General features: G+C 39.3%; 1 protein-coding gene across 3 annotated transcripts in view; it reads left to right on the forward strand.

Moving 5' to 3' along the window:
* Positions 1 to 16656, forward strand: part of EPB41L4A (erythrocyte membrane protein band 4.1 like 4A) — a 266948-nt gene that overhangs the window by 107308 nt on the left and 142984 nt on the right. For all 3 annotated transcript variants that reach the window (XM_068534088.1, XM_068534102.1, XM_068534096.1), the window contains exon 2: positions 7432 to 7536. In XM_068534088.1, the coding sequence (XP_068390189.1) occupies positions 7432 to 7536 (105 nt within the window). The remainder of the gene's footprint in view (positions 1 to 7431; positions 7537 to 16656) is intronic.

The raw sequence follows: 16656 nt of genomic DNA on the forward strand, positions 1-16656 counted from the left end.
GATCTTTGTTAAACATTTCTTGCATCTTCCCGATGTTTGCCTCCATTCTTTTTCCGAAGTCCTGGATCATCTTCACTATCATTATTCTGAATTCTTTTTCTGGAAGGTTGCCTATCTCCTCTTCATTTAGTAGTTTTTCTGGGGTTTTATCTTGTTCCTTCATCTGGTACATAGCCCTCTGCCTTTTCATCTTGTATATCTTTCTGTGAATGTGGTTTTTGTTCCACAGGCTGCAGGATTGTAGTTCTTCTTGCTTCTGCTGTTTTCCCTCTGGTGGATGAGGCTATCTTAGAGGCTTGTGGAAGTTTTCTGATGGGAGGGACTGGTGGTGTTTAGATCTGGCTGTTGCTCTGGTCGTCAGAGCTCATTAAAACTTTAATCCGCTTGACTGCTGATGGGTGGGGCTGGGTTTCCTCCCTTCTGGTTGTTTGGCCTGAGGCGACGCAACACTGGAGCCTACCCAGGCTCTTTGGTGGGGCTAATGGCAGACTCTGGGAGGGCTCAAGCCAAGGAGTACTTCCCAGAACTTCTGCTGCCTGTGTCCTTGTCCTCACGGTGAGCTACAGCCACCCCCCGCCTCTGCAGGAGACCCTCCAACACTAGCAGGTAGGTCTGGTTCAGTCTCCTATTGGGTCACTGCTCCTTCCCCTGGGTTCCGATGCACACACTACTTTGTGTGTGCCCTCCAAGAGTGGACTCTCTGTTTCCCCCAGTCCTGCCAAAGTCCTGCAATCAAATCCCACTAGCCTTCAAAGTCTGATTCTCTAGGAATTCTTCCTCCTGTTGCCAGACCCCCAGGTTGGGAAGCCTGACGTGTGGCTCAGAACCTTCACTGCAGTGGGTGGACTCCTGTGGTAAGTGTTCTCCAGTTTGTGAGTCACCCACCCAGCAGTTATAGGATTTGATTTTATTGTGATAGAGCCCCTCCTACCATCTCATTGCAGCTTCTTTGTCTTTGCATGTGTGGTATCTTCTTTGGTGAGTTCCAGTGTCTTCCTGTCGATGATTGTTCAGCAGTTAGTTGTGATTTTGGTGTTCTCGAAAGAGGGAGTGAGAGCATGTCCTTCTACTCCGCCATCTTGAACCAATCTCCTAATCCAGATTTTTTTAAAAAAATAAATTTATTTATTATTTATTTTTGTCTGCATTAGGTCTTCCTTGCTGAGTGCGGGCTTTCTCTAGTTGCGGCGAGTGGGGGCTACTCTTTGTTGCGGTGCGCGGGCTTCTCATTGCTGTGGCTTCTGTTGTTGCAGAGCATGGGGTCTAGGCGCGTTGGCTTCAGTAGTTGTGGCACGTCGGGTCTAGAGTGCAGGCTCAGTAGTTGTGGCGCATGGGCCTAGTTGCTCTGTGGCATGTGGGATCTTCCCAGACCAATGCTCAAACCCGTGTCCCCTTCATTGGCTGGCAGATTCTTAACCACTGTGCCACCAGGGAAGTCCCTATCATTCAGATTTGAAGGAGAGAGAAAAAGTTTTACAGACAAGGAAAAGCTAAAAGAGTTCAGTACCTCAAAACCAGCTTTGTAAGAAGTGTTAAAGGGGCTACTCTAAGCAGAAAAGAAAAAAGACCACAAATAGAAATAGGAAAGTTATGAAAGGAAAAATCTAATTGGTAAAGGCAAACATAAAGTAAAGGTAGTTGACCAACCACTTATAAAGCTAGTAGAAAGGCTAGAAGATATAGAAAATTATCTATATCCACAAGAAGTAGGTAAGAGATACACAGAACAAAAAGATATAAAATATAATGTCAAACACAGTAAACAGTGGGGGGGGGGAGAAAAATGTTAGAATGTGTTCAAACTTGAAATCATCACGTTAAAATAATCACGTGTATATAGGTTGTTAAATATGAACCTTATGGTAACTGCAAACCAAAAATCTATCATAGGAGAAAGGAAGAAAAAAGAACTACAAAAACAACCAGAAAACTTAACAAAATGGCAATAAGTACATACCTATCAATTACTTTAAATCTAAATGCTCTAGTCAAAAGACAGCTTGGCTGAATGGATAAAGAACAAGACCCATGTATATGCTGCCTACAAGAGACTTACTTGAGATCTAAGACACATAGACTGAAAGTAAGAGGATGCAATAAAGTATTCCATGCAGAGGGAAATGAAAAGACAGCTGGGGGGTAGAATACTTGTATCAGGCAAAATATACTTTAAAAGAAAGACTGTAACAAGACAAAGAAGGATAGTATATAATGATCTAAGGGATCAATTCAAGAAGAAAGAAAATACAACAATTGTAAATATATATGCACCCAACATAGGCACACCTAAATACATGCAGCAAATATTAACAAACATAAAGGGGGAAATTGACAGTAACACATTAATAGTAGGGGACTTTCACATCCCACTTTCAGGGAATTCCCTGTTGCTCCAGTGGTTAGGACTCCACTCTTTCACGGTAGGGGGCATGAGTTCGATCCCTGGTTAGGGAGCTAAGTTCTTACATGCCGCTGGGCACAGGCAAAACAAAAACCAAAACAACACCCCACTTACATCAATGGACAGATCATCCAGACTAAAAATCAATAAGGAAACAGTGGCTTTAAAAAACACATTAGATCAGAGAGACTTAATACATACAGTTAGAACATTCCATCCAAAAGCAGCAGAATACATTCTTTTCAAATGAACATGGAACATTCTCTAGGATAGATCACATGCTAGGATACAAAACAAGTCTCCATAAATTTAAGAAGATTGAAATCATATCAAACATCTTTTTCAGCCTCACTGGTGTTAGACTAGAAATTAACTACAAGAAGAAAACTGCAAAAAACACAAAGACCTGTAGACTAACCACTATGCTGCTAAACAACCAATGAGTCACTCAAAAAAATCAAAGAGAAAATTAAAAAATCTGGAGACAAATGAAAATGGAAGCATAACAATCCAAAATCTATGGGATGCAGCATAAACAGTTCTAAAAAGGAAGTTTATAGCAGTACAAGCCTACCTCAGAAAACACGAAAAATGTCAAACAATCTATCCTTATACCTAAAAGATCTAGAAAAAGAACAAACAAAGCCCAAAATTAACAGAAGGAAAGAAATCATAAAGACCAGAGTAGAAATAAATGAAATAGAGACTGAAAAAACAGTAGAAAAGATCAATGAAACTAAGTGCTGGTTCTTTGAAAATATAAACAAAATTGACAAACCTTTAGCCAGACTTAGCAAGAAAAAAAGAGAGGGCCCAAATAAATAAAATCAGAGATGAAAGAGAATTTACACCTTACACCACAGAGCTACAAAGGATCCTAAGAGATTACTGTGAACAATTATACACCAATAGAATGGACAACTTAGAAGAAATGGATAAGTTCCAAGAAACATGCATTGTTTCAAGACTGAATCAGGGAGAAATTGAAATATGAACAGACCAATCACCAGTAATGAAATTGAATCAGTAATTTAAAAAAAACTCCCAGTAAATAAAAGTCCAGTACCAGATGGCTTCACAGGTGAATACTACCAAACATTTAAATAAGAGTTAAGGGCTTCCCTGGTGGCACAGTGGTTAAGAATCCGCCTGCCAGTGCAGGGTACATGGGTTCGAGCCCTGGTCTGGGAAGATCCCACATGCTGTGGAGCAACTAAGGCCCTGCGCCACAACTACTGAGCCTGTGCTCTAGAGACCGTGAGCCACAACTACTAAGCCCTCATGCTACAACTACTGAAGCCCGCATGCCTAGAGCCTGTGATCTGCAACAAATGAATCCACCGCAAAGAGACGTCCATGCACAGCAACGAAGAATAGCCCCCGCTCGCCACAGCTAGAGAAAGCGCACGCACAGCAACGAAAACCCAAAGCGGCCAAAAAACAAACAAACAAACAAATAAATAAATAAAATTAAAAAAAAAAAAAGAGTTAACATGGGTCCTCAAAGTATTCCAAAAAATTTCAAAGGAAGGAATGCTTCCCAACTCATTGTACAAGGGTAGCATCATCCTGATACAAAACCAGACAAGGACCCCACAAAAAGAATTAGAGGCCAATATCACTGATGAATATAGATGCAAAAATCATCAATAAAATATTAGCAAACCAAATTCAACAATACATTAAAAAGATCATATACCATGATCAAGAGGGATTTATCTCAGGGATGCAAGAATGGTTCAATATCAGCACATCAATCGATGTAACATACCACATTAACAGATTGAAGAATAAAAGTCATATAGTTATCTCGATAGATGCAGGAAAAGCTTTTGACAAAATTCAACCTCAGTTTATGATTAAAAAGAAAACTCTTCACAAAGTGGTTATGTAGGAAACATATCTCAACAAAATAAAGGCCATATATGACAAACCTACAGCCAACATCATACTCAATTGTGAAAAGCTAAAAACATTTCCTCTGAGATCAGGAACAAGACAAGGAAGCCCACTCTTGCTGCTTTATTCAACATAGTATTGGCAGTCCTTGCCACAGCAATTAGATAGGACAAAGAAATAAAAGGAATCCAGTTTGGAAAGGAAGAAGTAAAACTCTCACTATCTGCAGATGACATTATACTGTATATAGAAAATCCTAAAGATGTCATCAGAAATCTATTAGAACTAATAAATGAATTCAGTAAAGTTGCAAGATACAAAATTAACATACAGAAATCTGTTGCAGTTCTATACACTAACAATGAACTATTGGAAAGGGAAATTAAGAAAATAGAAAACAGTCTCACAGTTATATCAAAAGAGTAAAATAGGTATAGGCCTAACCACAGAAGTAAGACTTGTACTTGGAAAACTATAAGACTTTGATGAAAGAAATTGAAGATGACACAAATAGATGAAAATATATACTGTGGGACTTCCCTGGTGGCACAGTGGTTAAGAATCCATCTGCCAATGCAGGGGACATGGGTTTGATCCCTGGTCTGGGAAGATCCCATATGCTGTGGAGCAGCTAAGCCCGTGTGCCACCACTACTGAGCCTGTGCTCTAGAGCCCATGAGCCACAACTACTGAGCCCTCGTGCCACAACTACTGAAGCCTGCGCACATAGAGCCCTTGCTCCGCAACAAAAGAAGCCACTGCAATGAGAAGCCCGTACACCACAATGAAGAATAGCCCCCACTCGCTGCAACTAGAGAAAGCCTGCATACAGCAATGAAGACCCAATGCAGCCAAAAATAAATAAATAAAATAAATTTATTAAAAAAAAGAAAATATATACTGTACTTACGTACTGAAAGAATTAATATGGTTAGAATGACCATACTCCCCGAGGCAATCTATAGATTTATCACAATCTCTATCAAAATACTAGTGGAATTTTTCATAGAACTAGAATAAATAATTCTAAAATGTGTATCAAAACACAAAAGACCCCAAATAACCAAAGCAGTCTTGAGAAGGAAGAACAAAGCTGGAGGTATCACATTCCATGGTTTCAAGCTATACTACAGAGCTACAGTAATCAAAACAATATGGTACTGGCACAAAAACAAACATATAGATCAATGGAACAGAACAGAAAGCCTAGAAGTGAACCCACACTTATATGGACAATTAATCTATGACAAAGGAAGCAGGAAAATATACAATGGGGAAAAGACAGCTTCTTCAATAAATAGTGTTTGTAAAACTGTACAGCTACATGTAAAAGAGTCAAACTGGACTACTTTCTCACATCGTATACAAAAATAAACTCAAAATGGATTAAAGATGTAAATTTAAGACCTGAAACCATAAAACTCTTAGAAGAAAACATAAACAGTGGGCCCTTTGACATCAGTCTTAGCTATATATTTTTTTGGATCTGTCTCCTCAGGCAGGGGAAACAAAAGCAAAATAAACAAATGGGACGACATCAAACTAAAAAGCTTTTGCACAGAAAAGAAACTGTCAAAAAAGTGAAAAGACAGCTTACTGAATTGGAGAAGATATTTGCAAACAATATATCCAATAAGGGGTTAATATCCAAGGTACACAAAAAAGTCATACAACCTAATGGCAAAAAAACAAACATCCCGATTTAAAAATGGGAAGAGGACCTGAATAGACATTTTTCCAAAGAAGGCAAACTGATGGCCAACAGATACATGAAAAGATGTGCTATATCACTAATCATCAGGAAAATGCAAATCAAAACCACAGTGAGAAACCACCTCATACTTGTCAGAATTGCTATCATCAAAAGGCAACAAATAACAAATGTTTGTGAGAACATGGAGAAAAGGGAACCCTCGTACACTTTTGGTGGGAATGTAAATTGATTCAGCCACTATGGACAACAGTATGGGGGTTTCTCGAAAAATTAAATGTAGAACTGCCATATAATCTAGCAATTTCACTTCTGGGTTTACCTGAAGAAATCAAAAACACTAATTTGAAAAGATATATGCACTCCAGTGTCCATTGCATCATTATTTACAGTAGCCAAGATGTAGAAGCAATCTAAGTGTTCATTGATAGATGAATGGATAAAGATGCAGTGTGTATATACACAGTAGAATACTGCTCAGCCATAAAAAAAAAAAAAAAGAAGCCTTGCTATTTGTGACAAAATGGATGGATCTAGAGGGTATTGTACTAAGAGCAATGAGTCAGACAGGGAAAGACAAATACCTGTGGAATCTAGAAACAGAACAAACTGATAAGACAAAATGAAGGCAGACTTGTAGATACAAAGGACAAATGGATGGTTGCCAGAAGGGAGGGGGCCAAATTGGTGAAGGGATTAAGAGGTACAGACCTCGAGTTATGTAATAAATAACCACTGGGATGTAATATACAGCACAAGGAATATGGTCAATAATATCATAGTAACCGTATGGGAAAAGATGGTTGTTAAACTTACTGTGGTGATCATTTCATAATGTATGCAAATGTCAAATCCTTATGTAGTACACTTGAAACTAACATAATATTGTATGCATACTATATTTCAATTAAAAAAATAAAACATAAAACCTTACTAAGGAAAATAAGAAAAAATTTTTAAAAGCTTTGGCTATTGTTATTTTAATTTTATATATCTTCTGCATTAGTTGTGAGAGTAATGATGTAGGTGAAAATTACTTTTTAAAGATGAAAGAACTGTGGGATTTTAAACCAAAGTAAGTTTTTTTGATGAATTTATTAGATGCACTTCATATAAAGTGTTATCTTTATTAAAATAATAATTTTGTCTTAAAGATATTTTACGGTCCTGTAAGAAAAGAACCTTATGTTAATTTAAAATGTACAACAATTAAAAAATTGTTTTCCAAAGCAATTCATTTAATACTGAAATCCCTTTCTTTGTAATTGAGACAAAACTTAAAGAGGGAACTATGGGCTAATAAAATTGTTCCCATGTGAACAAAGCTAATAAAAGATGAGAACTGTGACTGTGTCCCACTGAGAAAGACAAGGCACCTTATTAAAACAAAACAAAACAAAACTGTGAATTATTTTTGCAGAAGTCAACGAAAGGTTCCGTTGTCCTTGAGCACGTATTCCGTCACATAAACCTTGTGGAGATAGATTATTTTGGGCTGCGTTACTGTGACAGAAACCATCAGACGGTGAGTACAATGACTTCATATTAAATTTTTCTTGTATAAATTTCACTGTATCTCTGGCTTTTCCTGATCTTTAGGTTTTTGTAACTGAAAATGACTGAAAAACTTAAACATGTTTTCCATTGCTAATTTCTTTGCATTTTTTCCACTTCTGCCAAAAGTTGTAGAGTTGCAGGATTCATAGCTTATGTGTGTGCAGATTTCTTTGTAGGTGGCTTACATAGTTTCTGTTTTTTCGCAGCCATATTATAGAGAGTACTTTCCCTTTGTGCTGTTAGGAGGACTGAATTCGCCATTTCATGTGTGTTAGGAGCCAAGTGGCTAGTCTCTTGAAGTGATAGGCATTATTGCTTTTTAAGAAAGTAAATGGTTAAAGAGTATTTAAAGAAATACAGTGTAAAAAGGTGCCGATCTAAGTTTTATAAGTTGGACGAGCAATAATAAAATAAATAGGGGTTTTCATTCATGAGCTTCAACAGAATAAGAGTAATAACGGCAACCAAGCTTTTGGTGTAGGATGTCATTTGTTCATGAGGATTTAACTCAAGAATTCCTGACTGGTTGGATGGTAGAGAGGTACTAAGAAACCTACCACATTGGTTAGTATAGATTCTATTCGGCAAGACTGAAATTCTGTCTCTTGGTGATGAACAGAGGAAAGACTTTGGAGGTGATGATTTTGAGGTACAAAAGTATATTCATTAATGTGACTTTTGGTTTAAAAGTCTAAGACAGATCTTAACCTCAGATAGACAGTCTTATTTATGCTTATAATGCTTATATGCTTACCTTAAAAATACCGTATTTGACATATCTTTTATTTTTTATACTGTTAAAATAGGTTTCCTCCTCTTTCTTCCTCAGTTGTCCCAGGCTCCACTGGGTCATCTGGGTCTGGGGTCTGTTCATTGAGATGCATGATTGTCTAAGTGGGCCTTTTCTGTCCTGTTCCCAAGAACGTTCTATGATGAGAAGAGGCAGACAAGTGGAATGCTATTGATGGCGGTAACTTGTGATTTTTCTTGAGCTTGTTCCATAACCTATTTTGTTTCACATGAGCATTTCACAAAGTAGGAATAAAAGATTGGGTGTGTTGGTTAGCTTTCCATAGGAAGGAATTGCTTTCTAAAGGCGAGTGGTCATTAATGCGTAATGCAAAGAAAGGGAGCGGACATACTCAGAAGTTCACTGAATTCTGTCTTGTACAGGCCATAAGTCAATATAGCAGAACTGTAAATCTGTACTGAGAGATTAAATTGAAGGCTATAGAAGATATCTTGCATTACATTCATATTTTTGAAATACCATTTTTCCTAGCAGAGGGAAATTCAGTTTCCTGATTTTATCTAGTATGTCAGACCTTGCCTGGAAAGATCGACTGTCTTGCTAAAATTATATAGACCTTATCTGTCTGTCCTTTTTTTTTTTTTTTTTTTTTTACATTCCAAAGAAAAAGATGTGAAAAGCTAGAGAATTTTAAACAATGGCTCATATCATTGCAAAAGAATTAGCAGTTGGTATTGGTAGTTTATTTAAAGTTTTCTAGGGCTTATTCAGAACAGAGTTTCTTTCCTGTTACCTTTATTCCTAAGGGTTCGCATCTGTGATACAGGTTTTAGGAGAAAATAAATTACACAATTAGAAGGAGAAAACTGTTAAGTCATGCTTTTTATGTGGTAAAAACATCAGATGTGTAAATCACATGAAAAACTACTTTTTGCCTCCTGAATTTCTTTCTTTCTAGTAAACTCAGATAAAATAAAGGTGATTTGTAAACGTGACTTAGTCTTTGTACGTTCAAATGTATTCTCTTATTTTCCTTTTAATTGTAGGAAGCTATGAGAATAAGTTCATGAAAATTTACTCTTACTTTAGGTAACCATTTCTTCAAGGCCTGTCATTTCTGCAGGGCTGGGAGAATGTGTCTGGGTAGGAACACATGATTCCATTCCTGATTTGCTCCTCTTGGGTTCTGAGGTAGAAGTTGGGATCTCCCTCAGGAAGAAGTGCAGGCAGCCTTTTCACTCTGGAAGGGCAACCTCCCCAACTGTAAGTTTCTGAGGAGATTGTTGGTAAACCTAACTTCATATTTCCCTGTTCACTCTCTATATCCCATAGTTGCTTATGGTAAATAAGAATAACTCTATGTTAGAATAGCACAGGACATGGGGAAAAGTCCTTGTCCTAAAAATAGAGGAATGATTTCTGTGAATATGCCTGAATTACTGTCCATTAGATGGGATTTTATTTATTGCTTTACTCTTTCTGCACCCGAAAGTTTATTTTAATGGGGAATGCCTGTGTAACAATCTTCAGTGTAATTAAGATCTACATAGAGAAGACTTCGAGGCCCTAATGGGCACCACTTAGATCAACTCTTGAAGCAAATAAAAAGAGATAGTGGGAAGAGGAGCTGGGGATAAAATGGAAGAAAGATGACAAGGAAAAAGAGATGACTACATCAGTGAAAAGCTCTCCCTCCTCCTCCCTCCATCAGCAGTGGATCATGCCTTGGGGCCATGCCTGAACTTTGGCTGGGGGTGGGGGAATAAACTGGGCAGCCTGCAGCACTGCTAGTCAGCCTGGTGTGGTCGAAGTATAAGCATGCAGATGTAAGTGAGTTAGACTGGCAGTGGCTGCAGAGCTGGCAAGGAAGGGTTAGGGAGGGCTTTATGCCCACCTCAGAGAATTAGTGTGTGTTGCATGAGAAGATGGGCAGCTACCCTAGAGAATTAGGGTGCAACATGCCTGATGAATCTGTCCCTGGGACATGTGGACCCCCACATGGCAGGGAGCTTGTTGTCTGTCCTGGAGAATGGGGGTAACCAAGAGGCCTCAGCCTGTATCAGCCATCACCATTGTTGTCATCAATGTATCAGGAACTGTTGAACATTTTCTTGTGTTCATTACATGCTCAGGACAACTGTACAAATTAAATATTATTATCTTACCATCACAGATGAAGAAACGGAATCTAAAAAGATTAAACAGTTTCTCCAAAGTCACATAACTAGCAAGTATTAAGATCAGAATTCAAACCCAGTCTTCATGTCTCCAAGACTTTTCAACCACTATACTATCCTGACTTGAATGTGTGTAAGATAAAGAGGTTTTGCATACTTTGGGCACTAAAGAACTTTCTTTTGGGCTTCCCTGGTGGCACAGTGGTTAAGAATCCGCCTGCCAATGCAGGGGACATGGGTTCAAGCCCTGGTCCGGGAAGATCCCACATGCCGCGGAGTAACTAAGCCCATGCGCCACAACTACTGAGCCTGCGCTCTAGAGCCCGCGAGCCACAACTACTGAAGCCCGCGTGCCTAGAGCCCATGTTGCGCAACAAGAGAAGCCACTGCAGTGAGAAGCCCGCGCACCGCAACGAAGAGTGGCCCCCGCACAGCAACGAAGACCCAACAGAGACAAAAATAAATAAATAAAATAAATAAATTAAAAAAAAAGAACTCTCTATGCAATTTAGATATTAATATTTGTTGAGAAGAGTTAAATGGTAATTTCCAATAAGCAAACTTCTCAGATTAACCTGTGGCAAGAGAGCTCATTTAGGCCTTTGTGTGTTGCCACATTCATGTGGTCGTTCAGCTGTTATTTAATGAATACCTAATATATGCAGGCCATGTTCTGGAGCTTTCTATGTTTTTCATGTAGTCTGAGGAATTCTGAGGAAAGTGAATTTACTGCCTGGAATATTAAATGAAAAAATACAGATTTTATGTACATTCCATGGAACCAAGTCCTGGGAAATTCATGTAGCAAACACATTGATTTAGGTGTTATGTATGTGTAAAGAGTAACAGCTGGACAGAAATAAATCTTCTTAAAGCTAACGTCTCTCTAAGGGTACAGCTGACTTGATTTGGAACACTCTGGGCATCATAATTTCTTAACTTCACTTCTCAGGATGGGTCTGTAAAAGAATCTCTGGAAAATAAAAACAGTTCTTTGTGAAGACACGGTTACTGAGACTGAATTAACACAGTGCTGCCTGCATTACCTCAAGCTTTTTTTTTTTTAGAAAGCACCCTCTTAAAGATGAACCATGGGGGAGACTTCCCTGGCGGTCCAGTGGTTAAGACTTTGCCTTCCAATGCAGGGGGTGTGGGTTCGATCCCCGGTTGGGGATCCCACATGCCTCGTGGCTGAAAAACCAAAACATAAAACAGAAGTAATATTGTAACAAATTCAATAAAGACTTTAAAAAATGGTCCACATCAAAAAAATCTTTAAAAAAAAAAAGATGCACCGTGGGCTTCATGTACTTGCAGTTTCTTTCCTTAAAGACAGCAATAGTGAGAGCACTTAGCCTGGGCCTAGAACCTCCGTTCTGTTCTGCTCTGGCCTGTGTCATCAGGTTCGTTCTTAATCCAGACTGGTCTGTGCGGGGTATGTCTCTTTTATATCTGGGCCGTGGTTCAACTTACAGAAAATTTCCAGCCGTGATGGAAGGTGTCTGTGAGGCCGTCTGTCATAGGGGTTACAAGAACACACCAGCTTTGTCGAATGACCCTGCCGCTTACTAGCTGTAAATATTTAAAATTCTCTTAAAGTACTGACCCTTAATCTAGAACAGCAGAAATGCCGGGAGAGTGGGCTGCGTCCAGTGTGTTCTAGGACTGCCTATCCCCAGTTGGGGGGCCGTTCATTGGGAGCACCTTCCTGTTCTCCTCATGGCGGGTGGCCAGCAGCTCAGCTTGGAGTGTCTTTACTTTGAATGGGTACCAGCTTCCTCTGCTCAGTGTCCTAATCCCCAGCATCTGTGAATATTGTCACCTTATATGGCAAGAGGGACTTTGCAGATGTGACTAAGTTAAGGATCTTGTGATGGGGAGATTATCCAGGTGTGACCAATATAATTACATGAGTTCTTATACATGAAAGAGCAGGCAGCAGAGTCAGAGGAGATGTGACAGTGGATGCAGAGGTCAAAGTCATGTATTTGCTGGAAGGAGGCCTTGATGCCAGGAAGGCAGGTAGCCTCTAGAAGTTGGAAAGGGCAAGGCAAGGGTTCTCCCCTGGTTCCTCCAGAAGGAGCACAGCTCTGCCTATGCTTAGGTTTTTAAGCCCAGTGTCTTAGTCAGTTTGGGCTGCTTTAACAAATTACCACAGACTGGGTGGTTTAAACAAGCAACATTGATTTCTCACAGTTCTAGAGGCTGAAAGTCTGAAAGCAGGGTGCCAGCGTGGTTGGGTTCTGGTGAGGGTCCTTTTCCAGGTTGTGGACAGCTGACTTATTGTAACTTCACATGCTAAAAGAGTTCTTACAAGAGCACTAATCCCATTCCTGATTGACCTAAGCACCTCCCAAAGGCCCTACCTCCAAATACCATCACATTGGGATTAGGGCTTTAACATGTAAACTCCTGGTGGACACAAACATTCAGTCTGTTATACCTACTGAGACCATTTTGGACTTTTGGCCTTCGGAATTGTAAGATAATAAATTTCTGTTGTTTTAAGCCACCAAGTTTATGGTCATTTGTTGCAGCAGCAGAAAGAAACCAATACAGATGGTTACTGTGGGAAGCATTTTATCTTGCTTGCTCAGTGGAAACTTGAGGGCCTTCTTGTTTGGTTTCACCACATTAGGCAGAAACCTGAGCTGCTGTTACTTTCCTGGGTAATAATAGCATATATCCTTCTGCAGGTGCTCAGGATTTCTGTGATTAGGGCTGCATGTGTACCTGCAGATGTCTATGAGTAATATTAGTTGCTGCTTCAAGATTATCTAGATTCCTTATTATGAGGGAGGGATGGTAAGATCTGTTAATGATAGGCAGAGAATTGAAATTATGATACAGGCCTATCCCCTTTAATAATTAGGTGAATTTGAAATTACTCTGAAGCTGGAAGGAACATGAGCTGCCTTTGGGTGTTCAGAAGTTATTATAAGTGGGGTGTGTGTGGTAGAACAGACAACTGCCTTTGGAGTCGCAAGGTAGGTCTGAGTCCTATGTCTACTTCTAAGAATGGTCAAGTCACTTCATTTTTCTGAATATTGAGAATAATGCCTTCCCTGACCCGACATTCAGGATTGCTGTAGGACCAAATTAGAGACCACACATATTGTATAAGGTGAAGGCCTTTCCTCTTGAAACTAGGATGGAGGAAAATATTGCTGGTGATACATATTTTTAAAAGGTGGAATAGAGGAAAGAAGGAAACAGTCTGGGGGAAAGAAGAGAGAAAATCAAATAAGCTTTGGACTCTGAAACAGCTTTGGAGATTTTTGAAGATGAGTTTTGTTGATATTGAAAGCAGTAATAAGAATAAATGTGATATCTCAATACTACTTCTGGTTTTAAAATTAGTAGTTATAATCACATCCCGTTTTAACGTTAGCACTTGAGGTGTCTTTACAAATTACTCCTTCAAATGCAGATTCTATCCAGGTAGAGCTTTTCTCAGAATATGGCATTCAACCTGCTGAATCTGCTGTCCTATGACTTCAGAAGTCAAAGAAGGAGGGAGACAGGTAGCATACATATTCAGTCAGCATGTGAGTGTCCTCTTCGCCAGTGAACTCTTCTTTTCTTCACCAAGACAATAAAAGAAATCAGATGGAAGCCCCCTAACTCCTTAAGCCTTCTCACACACTTAGTTGCTCCTTACCCATCCTTTCCTCTCCTCTCAGTGGAAGAGCCCCAGTGCCTCTCCCCTGGATTTTATCACCTCTCATTTCTTCTGCATCTTCAGCCCTCTCCCTCTCTGTTCCCTTTCTTCTGTCAAGGTTTGGGCATGTTTAAATCTCTCACATTTAAAACCACCCTTCCCCCACTCCCATGCGATCCTTTGTCTACTGCCGTATTGACTCCCTCTGTGTCACACCTAAACTCCAGAAAGCTTTGCCTAAATTCATCGCCTCCACTTCTCAAATCTAATTCATCCTTTTTTTAAAAAAAATTATTTATTTATTTATTTAGGCTGCTCCGGGTCTTAGTTGCAGCACGCGAACTCTTAGTTGCGTGCGGCACGCACGTGGGATCTAGCTCCCCGACCAGGGATTGAACCTGGGCCCCCTGCATTGGGAGTGCAGTCTTACCCTCTGGACCACCAGGGAAGTCCCCATCAAATCTCATTCATTCTTTTTTTTTTTTTTTTTTAAACATCTTTATTGAAGTATAATTGCCTTACAATAGTGTGTTAGCTTCTGCTTTATAACAAAGTGAATCAGTTATACATATACAATATGTTCCCATTTCTCTTCCCTCTTGCATCTCCCTCCCTCCGACCCTCCCCATCCCACCCCTCTAGGTGGTCACAAAGCACCGAGCTGATCTCCCTGTGCTATGCGGCTGCTTCCCACTAGCTATCTATTTTACATTTGGTAGTGTATATATGTCCATGACACTCTCTTACCCTGTCACATCTCACCCCACCCCCTCCCCATATCCTCAAGTCCATTCTCTAGTAGGTCTGTGTCTTTATTCCCGTCTTGCCACTAGGTTCTTCATGGCTTTTTTTTTTTTTTTTTTTCCTTAGATTCCGTATATATGTGTTAGCATACTGTATTTGTTTTTCTCTTTCTGACTTACTTCACTCTGTATGACAGATTCTAACTCCATCCACCTCATTACAAATACCTCCATTTCATTTCTTTTTATGGCTGAGTAATATTCCATTGTATATATGTGCCACATTTTCTTTATCCATTCATCTGTCGATGGACATTTAGGTTGCTTCCATGTCCTGGCTATAGTAAACAGAGCTGCAATGAACATTTTGGTACATGACTCTTTTTGACCTATGGTTTTCTCAGGGTATATGCCCAGTAGTGGGATTGCTGGGTCGTATGGTAGTTCTATTTGTAGTTTTTTCAGGAACCTCCATACTGTTCTCCATAGTGGCTGTATCAATTTACATTCCCACCAACAGTGCAAGAGTGTTCCCTTTCCTCCACACCCTCTCCAGCATTTATTGTTTCTAGATTTTTTGATGATGGCCATTCTGACCGGTGTGAGATGATATCTCATTGTAGTTTTGATTTGCATTTCTCTAATGATTAATGATGTTGAGCATTCTTTCATGTGTCTGTAGGCCATCTGTATATCTTCTTTGGAGAAATGTCTATTTAGGTCTTCTGCCCATTTTTGGATTGGGTTGTTGGTTTTTTTGTTATTGAGCTGCATGAGCTGCTTGTAAATCTTGGAGATTAATCCTTTGTCAGTTGCTTCATTTGCAAATATTTTCTCCCATTCTGATGGTTGTCTTTTGGTCTTGTTTATGGTTTCCTTTGCTGTGCAAAAGCTTTTAAGTTTCATTAGGTCCCATTTGTTTATTTGTGTTCTTATTTCCATTTCTCTGGGAGCTGGGTCAAAAAGAATCTTGCTGTGATGTATGTCATAGAGTGTTCTGCCTATGTTTTCTTCTAAGAGTTTGATAGTGTCTGCCCTTACACTTAGGTCTTTAATCCATTTTGAGTTTATTTTTGTGCATGGTGTCAGGGAGTGTTCTAATTTCATACTTTTACATGTACCTGTCCAATTTTCCCAGCACCACTTATTGAAGAGGCTGTCTTTTCTCCACTGTATATTCTTGCCTCCTTTATCAAAGATAAGGTGACCATATGTGTGTGGGTTTATCTCTGTGCTTTCTATCCTGTTCCATTGATCTATATTTCTGTTTTTGTGCCAGTACCAAACTGTCTTGATTACTGAAGCTTTGTAATATAGTCTGAAGTCAGGGAGCCTGATTCCGCCAGCTCCATTTTTCGTTCTCAAGATTGCTTTGGCTATTCGGGGTCTTTTGTGTTTCCATACAAACTGTGAAATTTTTTGTTCTAGTTCTGTGAAAAATGCCAGTGGTAGTTTGATAGGGATTGCATTGAATCTGTAGATTGCTTTGGGTAGTAGAGTCATTTTCACAATGTTGATTCTTCCAATCCAGGAACATGGTATATCTCTCCTTCTATTTGTATCATCTTTAATTTCTTTCATCAGTGTCTTATAATTTTCTGCATACAGGTCTTTTGTCTCCTTAGGTAGGTTTATTCCTAGATATTTTATTCTTTTTGTTGCAATGGTAAATGGGAGTGTTTTCTTAATTTCACTTTCAGATTTTTCGTCATTAGTGTATAGAAATGCAAGAGATTTCTGTGCATTAATTTTGTAT

The sequence above is a fragment of the Eschrichtius robustus genome, chromosome 2 (genome assembly GCF_028021215.1).
Source record: "Eschrichtius robustus isolate mEscRob2 chromosome 2, mEscRob2.pri, whole genome shotgun sequence".
Taxonomy (NCBI): domain Eukaryota; kingdom Metazoa; phylum Chordata; class Mammalia; order Artiodactyla; family Eschrichtiidae; genus Eschrichtius; species Eschrichtius robustus.